At 40.2% G+C, this 23,559-nt stretch overlaps 1 protein-coding gene across 1 annotated transcript in view; it reads left to right on the top strand.

Annotated features, from left to right (window-relative positions):
• Positions 1-11,510, top strand: part of LOC106497239 (ephrin type-B receptor 5) — a 100,038-nt gene extending 88,528 nt beyond the window's left edge. The window contains exon 17 of the mRNA XM_013958093.2: positions 11,338-11,510. Coding sequence (XP_013813547.1) covers positions 11,338-11,350 — 13 coding nt within the window. The 3' untranslated portion in view covers positions 11,351-11,510. The remainder of the gene's footprint in view (positions 1-11,337) is intronic.
• Positions 11,511-23,559: the final 12,049 nt, after the last annotated feature.

The raw sequence follows: 23,559 nt of genomic DNA, 5'->3' as shown, positions 1-23,559 counted from the left end.
AGGCAGCTGAAATGTAAAGTCAGCCTTTAGTACTACCAGCTTAGGTATGCTCCCTTTCCTCATGGCTGTGAGATGATGCCTTCTCCACAGAAAGGCTGAAGATATGCTTTTGCTCTTTTTGTATAAGGCTACCAGGACTTCCTGGATCATCAAATAAATCTTTTGCTGTTTTGAGCATCGTTTTATATGATCCCATTTATAAACTGAATAACTCTGACCTTAAAAGTAATTGTTTTTAAAAAAAACAAACTGATATTGTGATGGGTCACAGCACTGTTACTGTTCTCACTGTTGAAGTCTTTCTTTTAGCTTCTAGCCTAAATTCATTCAGGATCAATTTATTCCAGTTGATTTTGGTTCAAGTTTTTTAGTTTACATAATGTTGTTTTCTGTGCATGCTTCTCTCTGATCAGGGTGTGAGAACAATAATATCCCCCCTTATTTTATAGCTTATTATCTATTACCCCCCCCCCTTTATCACAAAGTAATATAAAAGATTACTTTGTTTGACAAGCTCAAACAACATGAAATAATTTGGTCTTTCCATGCCACCTGGATATCATTCCAAGATGCTTAGGTAAGACATAGAGACTGTTTAAAGAATTCAGGAGTGGGAGTGAGTGAGGAAGAATTGGATGATGCTCAAGATTAAACATGAAGAGACATTTTCTAACAATGAGGGTTTAGGAGGTGTAATTATGCTGAGACATTTACTTAAGCCCCTTGTAAGCTAGACTCTGTTCCTCATGTTCCTCTGTTCCTTCATGATGAACTGTAGATAAAAATACTGCACTTGGGGTATGGGAGTGGGGCCAAATATAATGCAACAAGGTTTTTAAAGTTCTTATTCCTATAACTTTTTTTCTCGTTCTTGCCCACACTCAGGTTTCAGAACTCCACACCAAATTCCAACAACCATATCCTGCATGATGAGGTTTCTTACACAGGAACAGTGTGTTGGAACAGGGTAGAACAGTCCTCCCCAATAAGTTTACACATGTGAATTTACCATGTTTAGTTGTCTAATTTAAAAGGGCTTACCTGAGATACCATCTGTCGCCTAGACCATAGTTTTGGCCACAGATTCCAGAATGAGGCCACAGGCATCGTGTGAGTTTCTTCTCCAACATGACCATAGTGGCAACAACCTGCAGTAATTAAATAAGTAAATAAATAAATATCTGACAGGCATTGAGGGATGGAGAAACAGAAGAAATAGGAGGGCGTTCTCATAACTGCAATGTGACCAGTGTATCCAAGATACAATATACCCTTTTAAGCACCTTTGAATTCATGAAATATCTATATGTACTGCTCATCTGGTGAGGTCTCACCTTCGCTCATAAGAATTCAGTTCTTCCCTCCATAAGAAAATCCACAATTCTTCTCAAATAAACATGCCTTATATGCAATGGGACCCCAACTCTGCCCCTTTCAGACCTGACAAACTGTCTGTCCTTTCCAACACACTCTTCACAACAGGGAGTTATGTAGCTGGATAGTACCTCACCGGTGCTCTCCAAAGCTCATACCATTCACAGGCAACTCTCCAGTGGGTTTTGCCCATCATGGTGATGAGCAAGTTGAGCATAAGGAGAGTGGCAATAGCAGCCAAGGCTGAATGAGCAATGCCATACATGAAGGGTAGGTCCACTTCATAGCTGGCAGGTCCATCAATGATGGTGAGGAAGAGCTCAAAGATGCGAAAAAATGCCATGGGGTAGTTGCAGAAGTGGTCCAGTTCATCAGGATCCTGTGTCTGGAAGATGATGTAAAAAGCTAACAGAAAAAGAGGGGGGGGGGGGGAAACAACAACAACAAAAAAAGACTGTGTTATCATGGCCCTGGCCAGCATAACCTGATTGTCTCCATAAACTACAGCATCAAATTTTAACCCAAACATTAGGACAAGGCAGCCATGCTTCCTTTGTATGTCTATGGCCTCTTCAGTGAGCCCTTCTTAGCGTCCTCAAGGCTCTCAAGTTAAGCATCCTACTGTTGTGCTCTGATGGAACAATACTCTGATACTCTGTATGATGTAACATGCTAATGATGATGCAGGAGCTGAGAAGTTCTCTCTGGATCAGCACAGGTCCAGTCTCATCACATTTTCCCTTGAGCAGCTGCATTTCAGTAGCTAAGTGGTCCCATATGCAGGTAATCAATCAACATCTTCAGTTCAGGAGGTGATAGGGTGACAACAGTTTTAGGTAAGCTGAATGCTATGCACATACTCACCATGGTGTTTCCTTCTATCCCTCTCAGTTCGAATGAAGTGAGCCCCTTGTTGTTGGGAATCTGGTCTAGGGCTTCCAGCCCTATGTTATATTTCTCTTAAGACAGGATGAGACTGCATCTGGCAGGCAAAGGTCTTATTGGGCTGAAGAACAAGGGTATGGAGAACAGTGTTGCCTATAGAGGTCAGATAGAAAATGAGTTCTTCTGTGAAACAGTAAGAAAAAAAACTTATCTCAGAAATTACAGACTGATGTAGTCCCCACTCAGGTCCAGTAAGAGAGAGCCATTTGTTAGCATTCTGTATCCCCTCAGTGAGCTACAAACACATCCCCTTGAAAACATAATGACAGCAGCTGCCAACTAAAGGCCTTCAGTTTACAAAAATATATTATCGAAAGGGTTTTAGTTAGTTTTAATTAGTTTGTTGCTGACCTGGAATGGGTGTGATAGGCTATCAGTGAAAAAGCCTCTTTCATTTCTGATTTAGGAATAGGAATTTGGAGCAGAGCATTTATCTATCTAGACAGCTCTAGGTTCATAGCTTCTCCAGCATAGATTATTTTTTCCAGCATTTCCATTGGCAGGGTTTATAACTTTGAAATTCCAGTCTTTGGCATTATTTTTCATATGCACATCGCTACAGTGTTGGGCCTTGCCATAGGGGACAGGCTTGACTAAACCAAAACTAATATTATAGGGTTTCTTTCACAAAGGCTCTGGACATCAACAGACCTTTGACTTCTGGAAATTGGAGAGTTCAGGTGCCCCATGTTCCCTACAGATTGTCTCCATAAGTCTTGACATAAGCTGTCTGGACACAGTACTGTGCAATGTGTTCTAGGTGACCCTGCTTGAGCAGGGGGGTTCGGCTAGATGATTCCCAGAGGTCCCTTCCAACCTCAACCATTCTGTGATTCTGTGACATGGACCATATTCTTATGGAAGGGCCATATGCTATGTATAAGTCATGGCCATCCTTCTTCACTGCCTTTCACTTGACTTTTTGAATCTCATGCTTCAACACTCTTAAAGTGACATGACTGCAGTCACAATTTGAGAATAGGGGATACACTGTTTGAAAGTACATCATTTAAGTAAAACTGAAAGAGGCTACTGAACAGTTCTTACCCAAAGAGTCTTGTGGTCTGACATCAGCTCTAATATCAATGAGTAACCATATAACTTCCTCACTCCCAGCACAGGCAGCAAAAGATGAAGTGTATTCCCCTGAAGAATAGTTAAAGGGTATGGGGGAAATAACATGAAGTTGCACAAATAATGTAAAAAGTCAGAAAAAACTTGCATGTCAAAAAAGTGTCTCTGCCCACCCAACACCACTTTATTTAAAATTCTCACAACAGGATCCCAAAATGACTTGCTGAGAGCAAAAGTAGCACAGGAATCTGGAGGTATTGCCTCAGAAAGACAGAAAATGGTTTTGACAAGAATCTTAGAGTGAAGGAGAGCAAATGAAAGATGTACATATTTCAGAGAAGAAGGTGGAGAGAGTAAGAAGACCTTCCAGGATGGGCAGTAAGCACATAAGAATCACTTTGAAACAGCATGCAGTAAATTCACAAAGAATTTTGAAACTAAGAAACTGCTTTGGACCTATAGCTTTAAAATGACTGAAAATGCAGCAAAGCCCTAAAAAACAGGGCTAAATAGTTGTGCTTAAGAGGGTGCCATAGAAGCAGCAGTGAAGATAGTCTGCACAAACAGAGTCATAATTTATAACACATTTTTTCTCAGGCTTTCATCTTTGTGCTCGTTAAGGAGACAGGAGTGGAAGGAGCAATCCCCCTTGCTTTTAAAGGGATGGAAAAGGACAATTGATTCATATAATGAAATATAAACCTTAAAGCTGAACTGAAGGATAACAAAGAGGAAATATCAGAAAGGATAAACAAGAAGGACGAGGAATGGTTTATACTAATCTTAACTCCTATTTAGAATCTTAACTCCTACTTATGATCACTGTTGGCAGGGCAAAATGGAACCTGAGTGGATGTACCTACTTAGCATTCATGTATAAGAAGTTCATCATGTACAGAGAAGCAGTGCAGGGCCTACATCCCACTTCAATCCCATTTTAGAGTGTGAGTAGGATGTAAAGGAGTGCATCAGTCTCATATTGGCTCTATTCACAAAGATAATTTTTTTCCTGAGAAAAGCAGTTCACCTGAAATACCTTTGCTTCAATAATATGTCGCTATATTTATAGTGAAGTAATCACGAGTAGTATAGGAAGTAAGCAAGCCCACCATCTCTAGCAGATTTTGTCTGGAAAATGTCTAACTCTCTCAATTGTTACTTTCATTAAGGAAGTGCATGGAGAGATTAGTAACCCTCTTCTAAAGCTTTCCTGTTTTCTCAATCTGAGTTAAACAGTTGGCTCAGCAGCAGATTTAGGATAGAAAACTGAAAACTGTGAGACTGAAAGATCTGTGATGCTAACTTCAGTAGGAGCAGATTTTAATATTATCAGGGAAAAAATGGAAGTGTAAGCCTAAGAATCCTTCCACAGAGTGCATATATGCATATATATACACATCACAGATCTCTGACTGAAAAAGAATTGAAGGTTCAGTGGCAGTAAATTTCTTTCCTAAACACATTTGATTACTGTCACATATAGTAACATTGACAATTCCTTAATATAGTGGTTAGATTATTGTATACATCAACAAATGACATTTATTGCACTATTCCAGTTTATACCAACTGACAATCCAACCCAGTAATACCTTAAGGGAAAACCTAAACTTTACAGAGAGAAGAAACATGAAAAGCAAATCATAGAATTTGGAGATGAAAAATAACAGTTCCTGTCTTGAAGTCTTTTCCATCTGTCCTGAAGAGTTTTTCTGCTCTTGAAGGGAGTTCAGCTGAACAGTACAGTAAAAACAATGATTCTCTTTCCCGCAACAAGCCACAGCTCTGATCTCATCTTCTCTGTCTTGCCAAATCCTGTCAGAAGAGGCGTTCCAACGCTTCAGAGACAGTTCTTTACAATAGAAAGATAGAATTTTTGTGTCAAGAGAGCGCCTCACTTATTGTCAACTAAACATATAATTCCTCTTTTTCATTTTTTTCAGGAACTTTGTCTGCCCTACTTTTAAGTGACTAGTGCTTTGAAATCGCTGTTGATTTCCTTGGGGAAATAGTTCATAGCCTGCGTTACTTACTATCAGAAATATTTCCCGATATGCAGTCTACACTTTTTCTTATTAAATTTCATTCCTTTACTTTTTGTTAGATTTCCTGGGATCTTTTTTAAAAATTGCTCTCCATAACTGTCATATGCTTCAAATAAGCTGAGATGACATGACATGAACACTATAGGAGAGAACAGGAGAAACAAATTCATTTACATGAGAAAGAAATTGAAAAGACAGATGATTAAATCACTAGTCTCTGTGCATTCTGAGGCAACTATTTAATTTCAAAACAGTAGATAAGAAATTTGGTGGATATTTCATATCATGTTCTTTGAGACAGATGTATTTTGAATGAATATTATCATTGACACAAAGCACTCTGCATTATTTTAAGGGTCAAACTGTGAAGCTCTGGCTGATATCAGATATTACCTTACACCATGCGTGAGCACACAGAACAACAGGTCTATCTGAGAAGAAGACATGATTCAACAAAGAGAATATTTTTGCACAGTTTGCCCTTTTGTTCTTCTGTTCCTTGTTATGCTGGCTTTGGTTTGGTATTACTTTCCACATGCTTCAGAATTATGTATTGCATAACTGCATTCACAGTTGTGGTTACTAAAGTTTTTGATAGCTGGTACGGAAGAGCTGATGCTCTTGGGCACATGAGAAAACATGGTATGAAGTTTCAGTTTAGTCAAGAAGCTGCTATAATGGGTGAAAGTGAAATCATTAACAGTTCTTGCCAGTATCATTATCATTATATTTTGGAGTTAATGCCCAGAATTAAAGTTTGGTACTTCCCTTTACTGTATCAGGCCTTCTGCAGGCTCTGACAGGCCTCTGCCGATGGGTAACAATTAGTTCCAGTTTGGAAAATTTTAGTACAGGGACTAAAGACTTCTTCCTTTTTCTTTTTTAATGAAGACTGATTTTCTGGAACACAGTTCTCTGACAAGATTTGCCTTCCCTGGCAATTCTGAAGTAAGGAATTATGGAAGACTCACAGACATGCTATTCAGTAGAGAGAGAGCTAAAAAAGAAAGAAGAAAAGGAAAAGAGATGCAAAGATACCCAGCTAGCTTATTAAACCCTGAGCATGTCAAAGAAAAAGGCATCACAGCAGTTTAGCTCACAAGTAGAGGAGATTGTAACTGTTGTGCCTGCAAACATTTCCAGTGGCCTGAGGACTGTTGCCATCAGTCCGCTCTTCCACCATTGCCTTCACCAGACTGAAGATCTTTTTCACTACAGCAATGGGAAGAGCAGTCTTCCCTGCAACACATAGACAATCTCCTTTGTGTCCACCACATCATACCAAGGGTGCCAGAGGCACTTCAACAATTAGAAACCCATAACACAGACAGAGCTATTTTATTAGTGAAAAACTGAGAGAGCTGCTTGGGAAAATATAGGCGTTTCAAAGATTTCCATGGGAATCAACATCGAATATGCATGGAACTGTGAAGATAACGTGCCTAACTTCCTTAGACTCTCTTAAAATCCTCAGCTCAAACTTTCATCTCATTCACTTGTTGGGAGTGACTTAGTAGAAGACATTCTGGATTTTCTCCTATGAGAAGCAGCACAGCATCTGGCCTAGTGTTTCATCCATGCAGTCTTTAATTTATCTTGGCCCAAAGACAGATACTACAACATTGAAAGAATTGCCACTCAGAATGAATAATATTCATTCTCAGCATTTCTCATTAAAGTGTTTTAGTGCTTTGTTTATTCCAGTTATTTTTCTATGCTTCTTTAATAGTTTTACACTTATGTAAAAGTGTAAAATTCTAAAAACTTTACACATCTGTAACAGTTTCTATCCAAGTATCTAAAAGAATTTTTTAAATGTTAATTCATCAAACTTTTCATTGGCCTTTGTTTATGGCTCTGAAAAAAATTCATGATATTTTAAAGATGGAGGAACTGAGGCACAAAAAAAATGCAGAGCCTTGTAGGGAAATGACAGGGAAATTGTAAATATCCAGTTTTACCACACAAATCACTAGATTATATTCCTTACTTTTTTCAACCTTAGATCAGCATCGGTTTACTTCCTGAAGCGAAAGCAGAGTATCCGGATGTGTTATACAACAAAGTCAAAGGATAATAAAACATAACTTCCTTGTGTATGTCATTTCTAGTGGCTGCTTTGGATCCTAGATACATCTGCAGATGCACCCAGATATTGTACCATTCTGGACCATTTGGGTGTTCTGAAATTGTCTTTTCAATTCTTACCTGCATACTGCTCAGATGTCATTACTTCACTGACGAGCTGTGGGGCTGCCTCCATCAGAGCTTGAGCAGTGTCCACATTATCATACAAGGCAGCCACATGAAGGGCTATCTCCCCTAATGCACCTAGAGAGACAATATCAAATTAACAAGTTCAGTGTTGAATCCCCATTATCGAGCCATCTCCACTCCACCCTGACAAGTTCATTATCTGCTACAGATACAGCTATGTGCCTATTCTCCAAACATGCAGGCCCTAGACGTTTTCTTCTCACAAGTGTTTCAAACAAGGCTAGCACAAGAAGGGGCCCTACCTTTCTGATGATTGCCACAGGCTTTACCAGCAAGAAGTTTCTGAATAGCCTGACCATCACTATCCTTGGAGGCCTGGAGCAGGGGTGATTCCCAGATCCTGGAAGAATAAAAATTGCCCATTGATAGCCTTACAACAAATGAAGTGTTCAGAGGAAGCAAATTTTGCTGCATGAGCAAAACAGACTTCAAAATGGGTAAGAGTTTTCTGTTCTCAAGATAACAGACACTTTTGAAAAATGGCAAGACACATATGTGAATGATCCACCTATTCAGACATTTTGCATAACCAGAAGATCCACAGTTCAGTTTTTAAAAGACTGGAGAGCTGGTGAAAATTTCACAAAGGAAATATAATTCTGACTCAGATGGTAATTTGTGATTCCAGAGTAATTGTGCAACAGCTACTGTACTTGACTAGACTTTGTTACAGCTGCCAAATTACCTTCAATTCTTCTACTGCCAGGCTTCAGAATTTTCCAGCAGGCTACATCTGATCTTCCATTCAGGAATTGCATGAATTCCACACATTGTTTCTGGATTTCCTTTCCAATTTCAGTCTCATCAGTCAGTCTCATGTAGACTAGATCATTGATTCTTGTCAAAGGACAGAATTCAGTAACACACTCCTCTCTTTCCGACAGATGGAGATACGCTGGCAGAACACAACACTTTCTGCTTGACTCCCATCCCTCTGCTTTAACCAGGAAACTTGGGTCGAAAAATAATCTTAATTAAGTATTCAAACATTTCATCTTGCTCCATTCCAGCATGGAAGCTTCAGTTGAGTACAATGCATAATGGTCCTTCTGGAAACTTTGAAAATAAAGACATCATTGTTAATAGAAATAAATATTTTTTTTTTAAAAGGGAAAGTTGGCTGCATGCCCACTGTAATTTTCTCTGATGTTGGGAGCCACAGGAGTTCTTTCTATATGTACCCAGTCAGCTTAGTCTGCCAAAATGAAAAAAGGAAAAAGGTTCCTCTTCATCAGCTTATTGACTTAAAGTTAAATAAGGTGATAGCCTAAGGAAATGTACTAACAACGTGCAGCATCATGCTTCATAAAAAGAGAATGAAAACCACTCCATCTGCTTTTAATGGATCAGGCTGTGCTTAAGAAAATGACAAGTCAAGCCTAAAGTTACTGGCAGACGTGCTGAAAGGACGAAGTTGGAATAACAGAGGATCTTGCTAACAGATATTACACTGGAGCTGTATGAGGTCAAAGAACTAAATCAGGAAAAGGGCAACGTCTCTCTGCTGACCTGCGTCTGCAAAAGGGCATGTAGAAACCAAAGACGAAAGAACAGGAGAAATGCAGAGCAGGACTGAAGTGTGCTTGAATATATTATGGTGAACACTTGCCCAGCATTACCTGTCACTGCATAACATCTTACGTAGTGCTATCAGCTGCTCAGCTTTGTGAGCCACATAATATCTGCTTTATTAAAAAGATAGACAGGCTAGAATGGTTGTAATTGCCCCTAAATGGTTCAGTGGGTAATACAGTCCAGTACCTCTGTTCCACTGCTGCTTAGAGCAGAAGGAAACAAGCGTAATCATGTGTGTGTAGTTGGATGCTAGTCTCAAGCTTTGTTAACATTTATGAAACACTAAAGGAAGGCATGGGGATCATCATTTCTCTTAAATCAACTGTGGGAAGTGAGTCCTGATCCTAATTAAGTATCCTAGAAAAAGGTGGGAGAAACCCTTCCACCCAAGTCTGGCAAGTTCACTTCGTATGATTTAGCTTGGTTTCCATGCACCCCATGGACAAGGAGACTGCTCTGAAAGCTTTACTGCCTCTCTCTACTCATGCAGACTCCAGTGACTCCGGTGATTAGGAATGGACAGCAATGCGTACAAGAAAGAGAGCAGAGTCTAGCTGCATCCTTCAGCAGCAGCATGGAATAATATTTCAACAAGCAAGTAGGTTGCATCCTTCCACAAATCAAGAGAAGAACTCTAGGCTGAGATGCAACTTTCAGCCTTGCAGCTGCAGAAGGCAGGCAAGATATGCAGTGACTGAAAAAAAACAGTTATCCCACAATATACCATTTTAGGATTTACCTTCAACCTGTAGTTGCCTGAGGTAACTGTAGAAGGAACAATAAGTTCATGCATTGCTGGTAACAGATGACATATATGAAATGTTGCTAGGTTTAGCAGGTTACTCAGGAATGCTCCTCAGGAATGGTGATCAAGCCTTAAAAATTACCAGTCTTGTCAGTTGGTGCTCCTAGAAAAAACAAAGAATTAACCAAAGGCATTGAATCTTAATGTTTACAAAATACTTAGTAGGCTGGAAATCTGCATCGTCCCTCTCTGGACAATGTTTATCTTGGTTCTCAATTATAGTTCAACTGTTCAAAAGTAATTATATCTAAAATGAGTGAGGTCAGTCTAGAAAAAGAGAACAGAAGTCTAAGAGTGAGTTACCATATAGTAGCTGCTCCAGGGAACACTGGAGGTTACTCTACGTCTAACAGAGGAGAGTGAGAAATTGTAGAAAGACCTGACGAGCAAGATGGCTTTGCCATTCAGATTGCATTTAGGCTCCCTCCAGAAATAACTCCAGAAAGTTTCTGAGCACATTGTAAATTCTCTGCAAAACTAATAATCCCAAATTAATTAATCTCCCAAACAGGATTTCCCAGTCTTCAAGATGGGTCAGGTCATCTGCAATTTTCTGTGAAGACACAGAGCAGATAATGAGAAAGAAAAAAAAAAAAGACCAGCAGCTTTCCTCTTTAGCTAATATCCCTGAGCCCGAGCCGGCAGACCACCTGCTTCTCCATACTTAAACAAAAGGTTGTTACCATACAAAGAATTATGAAGGTTCTTCTAGTCACCCAATAGCCTGAGAATAAGGTGGAAGGCCTGCATATCACTATAGACCAACCAGTTTGGAATTTTAGCAATGAAACCAGTAAATCTCTGAGATTAAAGTGAATTTGGTGACTTTATGAAAGATGAAGTCTGAACTAAATATGAGATAAGGAAGAAAATTGGAGGCTGATTGGAGGCTGAATAGAGGCTGGTTAAATATTTGAACATGGAGTGGCAAGAAGAAAATAATGATTAAAGAGCCAGGCTGGAAAAATTCTTTTCCCTCTCAGGAGAAGAAAATATGCAGGGAAGCCTGAAATTCCAAAAATGGTGTGTCATTGTAATCTGCACCTGCCCAAACCTCCCATAGATAATCCACATTCATACCTTCTGCCATTTCTGAAGTCCAGAGCAGTTATATTGCAAAAGGTCAGGCTTCTGTGTTTGAGGTAACTGTTTCATAGCCTTATAGAGTTGTAATTGTGCAGAAGGATCTTCCAGCATCCCACCTGAATCTTCTCTTTTTGTCTAATTATTTCCCTTACACAGAATCACAGAATGACAGAATGGTTGAGGTTGGAAGGGACCTCTGGAGATCATCTAGTCCAACCCACCTGCTCAAGCAGGGTCACCTACAGCACAATGCCCAGGGCTCTATCCAGACATCTTTTGAATATCTCCAAGGATGGAGACTCCACAACCTCTCTGGGTAACCTGTTCCAGTCACCCTCACAGTAAAGTTTTTCCTCATGTTCATACGGAACTTCCTGTGTTTCAGTTTGTGCCTGTTGCCTCTTGTCCTGTCAGTGGACACCACTGAAAAGAGTCAGGCCCCATTCTCTTCACATCCTCCCTTCAGATATTTACACACGTTGATAAGATCCTCCCTCAGTCTTCTCTTCTCCAGGCTGAACAGGCCCAGCTCTCTCAGTCTTTCCTCACAGAAGAGAAGCTCCCGTCCCTTAATCATCTTAGTAGCCCTCCGCTGGACTCTGTCCAGTAGTGCCATGTCTCTCTTGTACTGGGGAGCCTGGAACTGGACACAGCACTCCAGATGTGGCCTCACTAGGGCTGAGTAGAGGGGGAGAATCACCTCCCTCGACCTGCTGGCAATGCTAGTCCTAATGCAGTGCAGGATACCATTGGCCTTCTTGGCCACAAGGGCACACTGCTGGCCCATGGTCAACTTGGTGTCCACCAGGACCCCCCCAGGACCATCTCTGCAGAGCTGCTTTCCAGCAGGTCAGCCCCCACCCTGTACTGGTGCCGGGGTTATTCCTCCCTCGGTTCAGGACTCTGCACTTGCCCTTGTTGAACTTCATGAGGTTCCCCTCTGCCCATCTCTCCAGCCTGTCCAGGTCCCTCTGAATGGCAGCACAGCCCTCTGGTGTCTCAGCCACTCCTCCCACTTTGGTATCGTCAGCAAACTTGCTGCGGGTGCACTCTGTCCCTTCATCCAGGTCATTGATGAAGAAGTTGGACAATACTGGGCCCAATACTGACCGCTGGGGGACACCACTAGCTACAAGCCTCCAACTAGACTCTGCGCCACTGATCACAACCCTCTGAGCTCTGCCATTCAGCCAGTTCCCAAGCCACCTCACTGTCTGCTCATTTAACCCACACCTCCTGAGCTTGCCTATGAGGATGTTATGGGAGACAGTGTGGAAAGCCTTGCTGAAGTCAAGGTCGACAACATCCACTGCTCTCGCCTCATCTACCCAGGCAGTCATTCCAGCATAGAAGGCTATCAGATTGGTTAAGCATCATTTCCCCTTTGTGAAGCCACGCTGACCACTCCTGCTCGCCTTCTTGTCCGCCACAGCCTTAGAGATGGCCCCCAGGACGAGCTGCGCCATCACCTTTCGAGGGATGGAGGTGAGCCTGACTGGCCTGTAGTTCCCTGGGTCCTCCTCCTTGCCCTTTTTGAAGAGTGGGGTGACGCTGGCTTTCCTCCGGTCCTCAGGCACCTCTCCTGTTCTCCATGACCTTTCAAAGATGATGGAGAGTGGCCTAGCAATGACATCCACTCAGCTCCCTCAGCACTTGTGGGTGCATCCCATCCACCTTAGTTGCTTGTAGTTTTTCAGGCCACTCTAAACAATTTCTGTTGCTTCATCTACATCCAAGTAATACCCATACAGTTATTTTGCATTCTTAGCACTATTCTTTTGGTTATACATATTTAATGAAAAGTGTATGTTTACAAATATAAATATAAGCATAACATGTTTATTAAATAATATGTATATTAACACATGCACTTACATATATATGCATAGCATATATCATCTAACTTTATACATACATATATATACACATATACAAAGAGAGTATATAAATAATACTGACATATGTCTTCCATTAAAAGGTATAAAACTAAACAGTGCTAAAGATTTGTGTGTGTGTGCCTGCATAAATCAGCCTGATTTCATGAACATGTACTTCACGAAAAAGTACTGAAAAGCACTAGAAGATCCTTTAGGGGAAAAGACCTTTCCATATATATATGTTTTTTTCAGATAGCTCTTTAATTCACTGTCTTCTGCCAAAAAGCAAGGTCTAGGGCTTTGGGTACTAACTTTGCTACCTTCTGACAAATATAAGTTTCATTTCCTTGCTCAGGCTTCACTGACATAAACAGTAAAAACAAGTAAGTGGGCGTTTGTGTTTGTGCTACGAAAAATATAGTGGGGAAAGGAAACAGAACATTTATACATTTACATACATACAAATACATTTATTAGTCACAGTGCATAAAAACATTGATATGTTCAGCTTACAGCACAAATTAGAACCTGAAGAACTGTAGGCACAATAACAAATAGGGGACAAAACATGTCTGGTAAGTCCCAGGGAGGATTTATTTGGGCTATCAAGAAGTACTTTCATTGGTCAAGGAGCAATAAAATGGCTCGATCTGACCATGCTGCTAGAAGTACAAAGTTAAAGCTCCCAGCAGAACATTTGTAGTTTCTGCTGTTGAGTTAGCTCAACCAAAAAAGGCATTTTCCAGACACAACACACCTGAGTTGGAAAGGAAATATTCTCCAGCTCAGACACGCCCAGGATGGATCGTAGTGAGTTGGTTCGGCTGGAATTTTTCCTCTGTGGCCCTGCCCTGTGGTCCCATTCAGGTTGTGAGTTTTAAGGCTCTAAGGTAACCAGTGATGATGCTCCTAAACTGGCAGTGTCTCCTGCAAAAGGCCAGGCATGAGATGGGACTGAAAGGATTATATAGGAGCCACAAATAGGAGAGTCCAGGGAAATCTATTTGAAGTTTAGCCCCTTTTTCATGCAGTGTCTTCACAAGGAAGAAAATCATGAGACTGATTAAACTGAGAGCACTTTCTGAAATGTTACTTTCTGTATAGCACTTGTTGATCAATTTTGTAACACCCTAAAGGAAAGCTGTATCTATCATAAAAGGCAGAAAAATCACAAAAGGAAGAAAATTGGGAAAATGTTGAACTCTTAGTCATCATGCACACAGATTAATAGTTCCTACAAGAACCCTAGAAGGTTCCTACAAGAGCCCTAGAAGGACTGCTCACAAGCGACATTTGAAGGAACTTCTTCACTTTCAAACTTGAGAGACAACAGTATCCAGATTACAGCAGAATGACTGAAGCTTATAACCCTGAATAATCTCTTACCACCCACAGTCCACAGAGGGAAACATCAAAGTGCTGCAAGCCCCTGTAAGGCTCTCTCTATATCTTCCCAATAACTCAGAGACAAAATATCTCACTTGGAATTTGGAGCAGTGAGCAACATGGTACCTGAAACGCAATCAAAAAAAAATCCATCATGCATTGAAAAGCCAAATACAGCCTCACCTCCCATCACTTCTTCCTAGTGATTTTTCTCCTTCACCCTATAACATTTTCAGACTACCTCTTGCATCATTCAAATGGTCTTTGTTCATATAAACAGTTTTAGAAATTGTGTTACTCTATAGTATACTGACAGACTCCAATGCATGCAGAGACCAGCAGTGAAAACAACTAGGGAGACCTTCTTCTCAGAGCTTCAAATAGGAAAAATGAATAACCATGAAACAATGAGAAGCTTTCATACTAGCATAACCTTCCAAGAGAAGTGCCAGAACCCCATTGCTTGAGTCATCTTACTATCCTTTAATGAATAATTCGGCAGCATTGGCCAGTAATACAGTTCTATATGCATTTCCAGTGAACTTGCCAGTATGTTATCAGTCAATCAATCCATAAATCAGTCAAACTTGTCTGAGAGGAATGAGAATAAGTCTAGCAAGACACAAGCTGAGATTAATTCTTCTCTTGAAAAGTAGGAAGGACACAAAGGCAGGGAGTTTCTCCCTCTCTTCTGCCTCTTCCTCCATTGCCTGCAACCTCCCTACAGATTAGCATTTTGGAGTGTGGAAGTACCATGCACAGTTCAGATCCAAAGGCTGAGAGTGTATTACCTTCTCACTGCAAAGACAGGAATTGCCTAAATAAAATGACCTTACCAATGAAATCAGGCCAATCAAAGGAAATAGAGGACAATCCTGAGCTCCTCACTGTCTGCCATTTAATTAAAGACTAATGGGCATCTCTCTAGTGTGTGGTTTGACAGCAGGGAAGAGAGTTGGCCTAAGGCAAAAGGCATTGACTGACATCACCATAAACAGTCTGGCTGAGCTATTTCTCCCTATTCTTCGTAAATGTGTATCTCATTTTTATAATACTGGTTCATCCACACTGAGGCAGAGAACTGGTTCTTTCTAAAAGCCACCTGCAAAGCAGAAGAAAAACAAAATAAAGCAACATAAAGCAAAAAGGGACTGTAAAGGATCTTTGCAAGGGTTTGCATTCTTTTGGGGTTTTAGGTGGATCAAAGCTTTTCAACACTTTTCACAGGTAATAACATTTTAAAGTTAAACTCGTGAAAATTATCATGAAAAATTGTCAGTATAATTATATCTTTCATTTCTTTGAAACTCTTCATTATACATTTAATTGAAATAAGAATTTCATTATTGAAAAAATCATTTTATTTAATCATTCTCAAAGCTGGGTTTTGTTTACTGGAAAAAAAGCCTATAAAATTGATATGGAGACAAGTTTCAATAAAAAGGGGGGGGGGGGGTTGGGAAATTCAGTCTAGTTTGAATTATAGAAATATTTAAGGGGGAAGGGACCTCTGGAGGTCTCTACTCCAAACTCCTGCTCAAAAGCGGTATTCTCAAAACCAGATCAGGTTGCTCAGGGTCTTGTCCAGGTGATTTCTGAACATGTCCAAGGGTTGAGAGTCCCCAGGCTCTCTGGGCACATGTTCCAGAACTGAACCATCCTTGGCAGGGGGATAAATTTTTCCTTATGTCTCATCAGAATTTCCCTTAGTATGACCAGTTCCTGTTGTTTCTTCTGCTTTTGCTGTGTTGTTCTAAGAGTCTGACTCCTCCTTTTCTGTAAATCCTCCCCTCTTTAGGTTTTTGATCAAAGCAATTAGATTTTCCCCAGACTTCTCTTCTCCAAGCTTCCCTCAGCCTCTCCTGACATACCACGCTCTCCAGCCCCCTAAATATCTTAGTGGTCCTTAACTGTATTCCCTCCATCCAGTTCATCATTATCTCTCACTGGAGAGGCCAACACCGGAAACAGTCTTCTAGGTGCAGCCTTATCTGTGCTGAGTAGAGGGAAATAATTACTTTCCTTGCCTTGATGGCTCTAGATTTCCTAATACAGCACAGTATATAGTTAAATGTCATTGCCACAAAGGCACACTGCTGATTTATGTTCAATTTGGTGTCCATCAATTATGGACTTATACTTTCCAGTGGATAGATGGATCCTTCTGGAGTTAACTTTAGCTTGCTAACAGTAAGCTTACTTTCTTAATAACAGAAAGCTCTTAATTTCTAGCCACCTTACAAGTAGTGCATGTGCATACATACTCTGCCAGAGTCCTGTTAGACAAGTGTCCTAGATCTATACAGTCATTCAGCCCTATGTGCACATATTCAACCAGGAGAGGTACATTGCTTTAAGAATTATTCCAAATACTATGTAATACATTTTATGGCCATTTCATTAACATTTTAATTAAGGAATATTGCATTTACTTAATCTTCACAAATTTTTAATGATAGACTTTAAAAATTCATTTTAGGCTGTTTAGCATCATGAACACCTTGCTGAGAATGAAGAAAGGGGATACTTTAAGCATTGTGTAGTTACAAACAATTGGAAGATGAAGATAGAGTTTTACAGACAGTGATAACTGCAGCCTGAAGGTGGTTGTATTTTGAATTTGACTCAGTAACTTGAACCCTACAAGATGGCCTTTCCAGATTTGAGGGCTGTCATTCCATGTATGTTTGTTTCAATACTGTAACAAAGTCACAGTGATAAAACTTCAGGCCCCCAAAGTCCCACAGCCCAACCTTGCTTTTGTTTGAACAAACAGGGGACCTATTCCCTGCTGGTAGAAAAATCGCATCTTTCTACGCAACACTTCAGTGGTGGTTTCAGAAGTAGTGCCACTTCATTCACCCATCCATCACCAAACAACTGCCTCATGACATCCAGGTGGGACAGGCCTGGCAGCATCCTAGACTGACAGGTTCACTGTTGGTAAGAACAATGCTCTGCAAAAGATAAACATATAACTGTGTCCAGAACACACAGCTAAGCAGTTTGGATCTTGCCCAGAGTTTCCTCAAAGGATTGGTAGTAATACTATGCCTTAGTAATACTGTGCCTGGGAAAACAAACCCAGCATGGAAATGATAGCAAATCTGGTGCTAGATGGAAAAGGCACCAAATGTGGATAGATAGATGTGAATGTCTCCAGACTACAAAACCTTTATTTGGGAGTTTCACAGGAGTACACTTATTTTGCACAAAACTTATGTTTCTTTCTTCCCTCTGGGCTGAGAAGACTGTATAGATTAAGTTGCCCCTATGTTGCCAAGGAGGCAGAAAATGCATCCGGGGCAATATACATGGGCAGACACAATGCCTTGTTGGCTTGAATGGGAAGTCTCCCCTTTACACAGCTTCCAAGAAATGCAGACAGATGCAAAAACTCAGGTACATGTGAATAATTTTAATACTAATAAATCTACCTAAATTTGCTAACTGTCCAGAAAGGAATCCTGCATTTCACTTTCCATGCAGAGGCTCAAGAGTTAGGTTTTGAGGTTTTGGTTTTTTTTTTTTTAAGAAATAAATGTAATTAATTTGATCTGAGATAGGAACAATAATCTAATCTATTTTATTTTTAAGAGTAAAATCTGCAAAGAACCTGCTGAGCTGAGAAACATCTAGTGTGATTCAGCACAAAAGCCTCTATGTCAAATGACAAGTCAAGGCAGTTCCTCTTTTTGTGTCTCTGAACTTGAAACTATCAATCTGGATTATTATTATAAGATCCCAAGACAGTTTTGTGATAAGAATAGAATACAAATGTAAGAAACCCATTCTACTAAATGACCACAAGGTAGCAGCAGAGGTCTGAGTGGAAAAAAGGAGGAACTGAAGAAATTCATGACTGCCTGAAAATGAATTTTTTTGATATGGAAGTCTTGCTCAGTGCATGAGTACAAATAAGATTGTAAAGAACTGCCAACTTGCATACAGTTGACCTGTAAAACAGATCTGAAAGCCAATTTTTAATAACAGGTAAGCAGGAGAGATTGCAACTACACCCAGAGTACAGGACAAGCATATCCAGGTGGCATGTAGGAAAGGTTAGATTTTATTTGTAAACAGTCCAACTGTGTTGTTGAGTCCTTGACAGAGAAGCACACTGATTTTTGCAGTGACATTCTGATGCTTAGTTTAAAAGTATATGTCATATCCATTCTTGGACACCCTGAAACATTGGTCTATAGATTCTTATATTGGCTTAAAACTGTTTCTAGAAATTTATCTCATATTTAACAGGGATGATATTTTATTATCCATACACACTTGCACTGGCTTAATAAAACTAACACATAATCTCACTTTAAAGTGCAAATTTATGTTTAGAGAAGATATATATGAGGCAACCTCAATTAAATACAACTCGCTTGAACTGGGTATTAGTTTTTAAACACACAGCTACAAACATCAATCTAACCCAATCTAAAGTCTCATCTTTAGCTAAACCAATTCTGTTGGATGTAAACCAGGCCTTAAGTATAAAATGTGCACAGGCTTTATGAGGTCAGTTTCACAACACTGGAAAGCAAGTGCTACACCTATATTTCAGAGTGTTTGTCCATAAAGCTATACACCTTGTTCTCATGACCAGGCTTGACTCCACCCTGGCTCAGACCACAAGTCTCCCTCATTTCCTTTGATTAGACTACTCTATTGGCTAACAGAGCTCCTGTAATAGAAAAAAAGCAGCCTTCTTCCTTTGCCTAATTTTATTCCATTTTCCCTATCTCTGCCATAAGTTTGGTCCTTAAACCCCACAGTACAACCTCCTTCCCTAAGTACTTACATACATCATATCCTGCTAGTTATGTATTCTGCTCTCCAGAGCCAATGTGTAACCAAACAAGAACCACATCTCTTTGCGTGTTACCCCTTGCAGCCCATTCAGTAATTTTATTTTCAGTCTCAATTTTTCTTTTTTTATGTTCATAACTAGCTTCTCCACAAGAGGCAGCCACTGAAATACGATATTCTCTGACAAAAAGACAACTGTCTGGCTTACAAGGAGTATTACAAAGGCTATGTAAGTGTCCATGGGTTCTTGGTTGTGTGTTTTGGTAAGATGAACCCTTGCCTCAGATCTTTTTTATTATTTACTTGTACAGCTTAGATGGAGGAAGGGTGTGCTCCTCAAAGTTAAGCCAAAAAGTTTAGTCCATGAACATCGGAATTTAGTGAACCCCCTGGACAAATGTCTTGTTCTATGTAATAATTTATATTCTGAGGCACTCCAGGACCCTTTGAAAAATATTTTATAGAGTTCCTCACTCACTGAAAAAATTCTGCCTCCTTTGGATAGAACATGTTGCATTCTTCCATAACTAAAAAATTCACACGCATAAGCAAGCAGAAGATTTTGGCTTGTTCTCAAGATGCTTAAGACAATATAACCTCAGTAGCAGTGGCAGAATGGAATGAGGCAGGTGACTGAAACTAATCATGACATGCATAGGTTGCTGTCTGTTTTTTCTGCAATGACTCACAATATCAAGGACAGTTAGCAGACTTGTCCTCCTTGCATGTAAGGAGTAAGAAGTATCCTATGTGGATGATATCTATTGCTCTACAGCTAAGCTCTCCACCAGAATTCATAGGACCCGGCACATGCTTATCATTTTTGAAAATGAGATCAGTTGAAAATGAAGATAGTCATTGCTGAAAATGCTCATTCAAAATAGAAAATTATTTAATCCCTGTTTGTAATGTGGGAAGGTGGTAAGTTCCCATGTCCCGCATACTTGATGGACTGATGCTTTCCCGTGAAAAAGTTCTGCTTCAGAATCAATAACAGAACAACATAAATTGTTCTTAATTTCTCAACCATAGATGGTTACATGCTAGTAAATGTAAAGTTTTGTTCATTTATAAGGCAGATGTTTATAAGAACTGTAGCCTTCCTGTGCTCAGAAGCAGAGGTCTCAGGCCCCCAAGAGAGAATTTACATTTGCTGCACCACAGTCAGGTTTCTGGCCCAGAGTTAAGTTTGATCCTATCCAAAAGAAAACATATCTAGGCCAATTTGTCAGAGATTCTGGGGTGCATTTACACTCTAATTTGTGTTGCAGTCCTACTTCCCTGATTATCCATGCTGAATACATACTAGTTTGCAATCAGCTGTGATGCAGGTGAGAACCCTTGGGCTTTTCTATTGCTTTAGTGAAAGAGAGTGTGAGTCTGTCCATAGGGGAAGATGCCCAAGTTGCCAAAAGCAAGGAATTAATATATTCAGTCACTGTATCTGGTATCTCTGAAGATTCCCATCTAGATGTCCAGGCCTAGGAGGATCAGGAAGCAATATCCTCAGGATTCGTATAGCTGTAGACCCCATACCCAGGGCAATGAACAGGTCTGGGTTCCTAACTATGGAATATCTATGGATTGGAGGGTAATGCATGCCAGGCAAACCCTCTGACAAGTTGGGGAATACCAGTGATGCAGACCACACAGAAACGTAGACTAGTCGCAGTGACTCCAAACACATTCTTGACATACTCATAGCAGCTGTGGGTGGTCAAGCTCCACACAGCAATAATAACCCTCTTGTGCACAAGCCTAAAACTAGTGAAGGTGGTCTACTAGCACTGCAAGGCAAACTCAAGCTCCTCATAGAAACCTTAAGTACAAATCTGATGATAAAGCTTTGTACCCACTGCTGGCCATCCCAGCTAAAGAGAAATGATGTAGTCCCAACAGCTAACACTGGTCTCCCTAGTCCAACTCTGTCATTGAGCAATGAGGAGGCTGGTCTGGGCTGCATGCACAAGTCATGCCAACAACTGAAGGAAGGTAACAAGGTAGAAGATATTTGACGTGCTAGCCAAAGGCCTCATGCCCTCAAGGCTTAGCATGAGGGATAGGTTTATAATCTTCAGTTCGATCTACCCCTTTGTTGATTGTTTTACTCTCCTGCTCCCCGAGACCATCCATTGCCCAACCCTCAAAGAGCACTGGTAGCAGCATCAGCAAGAAAGAGTGTAGCTCAGCAGTGAAGCCATTGAGCATGGCCCTTTATATAGAGTGTGGTAGTATAGTCACCAGGGAATTCATAAAGCAAATGAGAGAGGGCCATATACTCTGTAGAAAGGTCCATGTTGTCAGTAGGTATGGAAGGTATGGAATAACACTCATGACATGTAATGCCTGCTAATATGTGGTATAAATGAAACCAGACGTTGCCAAAAATTCTTAAAGATGTCAATGGCATGTCTGGAAGCTAGTGCATACTATTTGACACAGGACCTACGTGGCATACTCCAACATAACTACAAAAAAACAGTGTGAGAATTAACTTTCAGCCCTACTGTACTAAATCTCATAGAAATCAAAAAGAAATTATTTTCTTTTCTAAACTTTAATAGGATTTTTTGTCCAGAACCTTATTTAAGTAAAATAAAGTTTCTGTCTAAAGCTTGGGATACTCTAACTTGCATAGCTAGGCTAAGCTACTTTGACAAACATCCCATTTAATTTTAGATGATGCGTTTTCCAGACATGTACTAAACAGTTATGAGAAAATTATTGCCTTTTGTTTTGAACAATCACATTAGTTATATTGTCTTTTAACCTTCTCATCAACAGAACATACACTTTAACCCTTTACACAGTTTATTTTTGCAGAAAACAATGAGGAAATCTTTACAAAACCAGGACTCCCAGGTTCAAATATATATTTTATTTTTGCAGAAATAGCCAGATAAATTCTGTGCTCAAGCCAAATTCCAACCTGAGTGATTATAGAGCTTAGCTATTTAAACATTTTTATTTTGGTTTTATATGTTGTTTGTGCTAACTTCATACTCTGAACAACTGAGTGTTAAGTGATATTAAGCAGACAGTATGTTCCAAACTCCAGGCAGCTGCCTTCTTTTTATTAGTGATGTCTTCTTCTCTCTAATATGCACATCTCAATCCAAATTACCCTCATTTTAGTGAAATTCAAGTTAAAGACAACCCATGTCAATGGCTTCCAAGTATTTTACTTTCCAAAAATAAGCTAATTAAGAGAATTAAACAAGTATTAGAAAACCAGGAAAGTGGAGTTTAAGCCTGTACTCCAAACTGGACATTCAACCTAGCATATCAATGTGTACAATAGAAGCAAACCAACAATTTGTTTCAAATAGACCTGTCCCCCTCAAAGAGCTAGAAACAGCTTCTCTTAATATGTTATTTGTAGAACTGGGAACATTGGATATTAGCAATTTCACTTCACCTGAAACATGCTTCTTTAGAAGCTTCCACTCATTTGGGTGAGGAATTGACTAGATTTATCCCTCTCCTCCACACCCCTTCTCTGTCCCTCTCTTCCTAAATAATATGCTCAGTGATCTGGAAAACAAGTGAATCAACTTTTCAGAGTTGCATGAGAAGAAAGGGGAAAAGGAAAGCTCAAATGCTTTTTTCACCTTCTCCATGCAGAACCATGAAGCTGCCAGCATCCTAAGGATGAACTATGAAAAGTTTGTCAGATAATGAGAATAAAAAGACAGAGATTTTTTTTCTTCCTTGGGGGATACTTTGAGCTTTATTTAAATTCTCAGCACCTCTGCGTCTCATAGACCCCCATCTGAACATGCAGCTGCATGCTATTTGAATTGCAAAGAACTGAGCAGACGTAGAAATAAAGATTTCCCAGCACTCCCCAAGGGACATTTAAGTGAGCTTATCGCCAATGAAAGGTACTGGATTCTCAGCCTCTAGGACCTGAAGCTCTCAGCTTACTCAGGACAATGGTGCAAGGCTGACAGAGTTCCTTTCCATATTGTATCCTCCCACTATGTGAACCCAGTTTGATGGAACTGCTGTGATAAATTCAGGCTGCCTCACCAGAAAAGGAAGAGCTGCTCAGTGCCATTTCCTGAAGGGGACTGATGTATGTGCCTTCTTACACATCACAGCAGTATCCACACCAATGCCAGGAACTTTAAACCTACTTCATTCTGTCTTTCAGTGGGGACACCCACACACCCACACACCCACACACCCACACACACAAAAAAAAAACAGTCTTCAAAATGCATCACAGCTCTTTGTGCAGGCTGCACAGCCCTAAGACTTCCATGACTCTGTTGTGTATGTATTGCAATTCCAAACAACT

This window comes from Apteryx mantelli, chromosome 1 (genome assembly GCF_036417845.1).
Source record: "Apteryx mantelli isolate bAptMan1 chromosome 1, bAptMan1.hap1, whole genome shotgun sequence".
Classification (NCBI taxonomy): domain Eukaryota; kingdom Metazoa; phylum Chordata; class Aves; order Apterygiformes; family Apterygidae; genus Apteryx; species Apteryx mantelli.
This window is presented reverse-complemented; position numbering and strand designations above follow the sequence as displayed.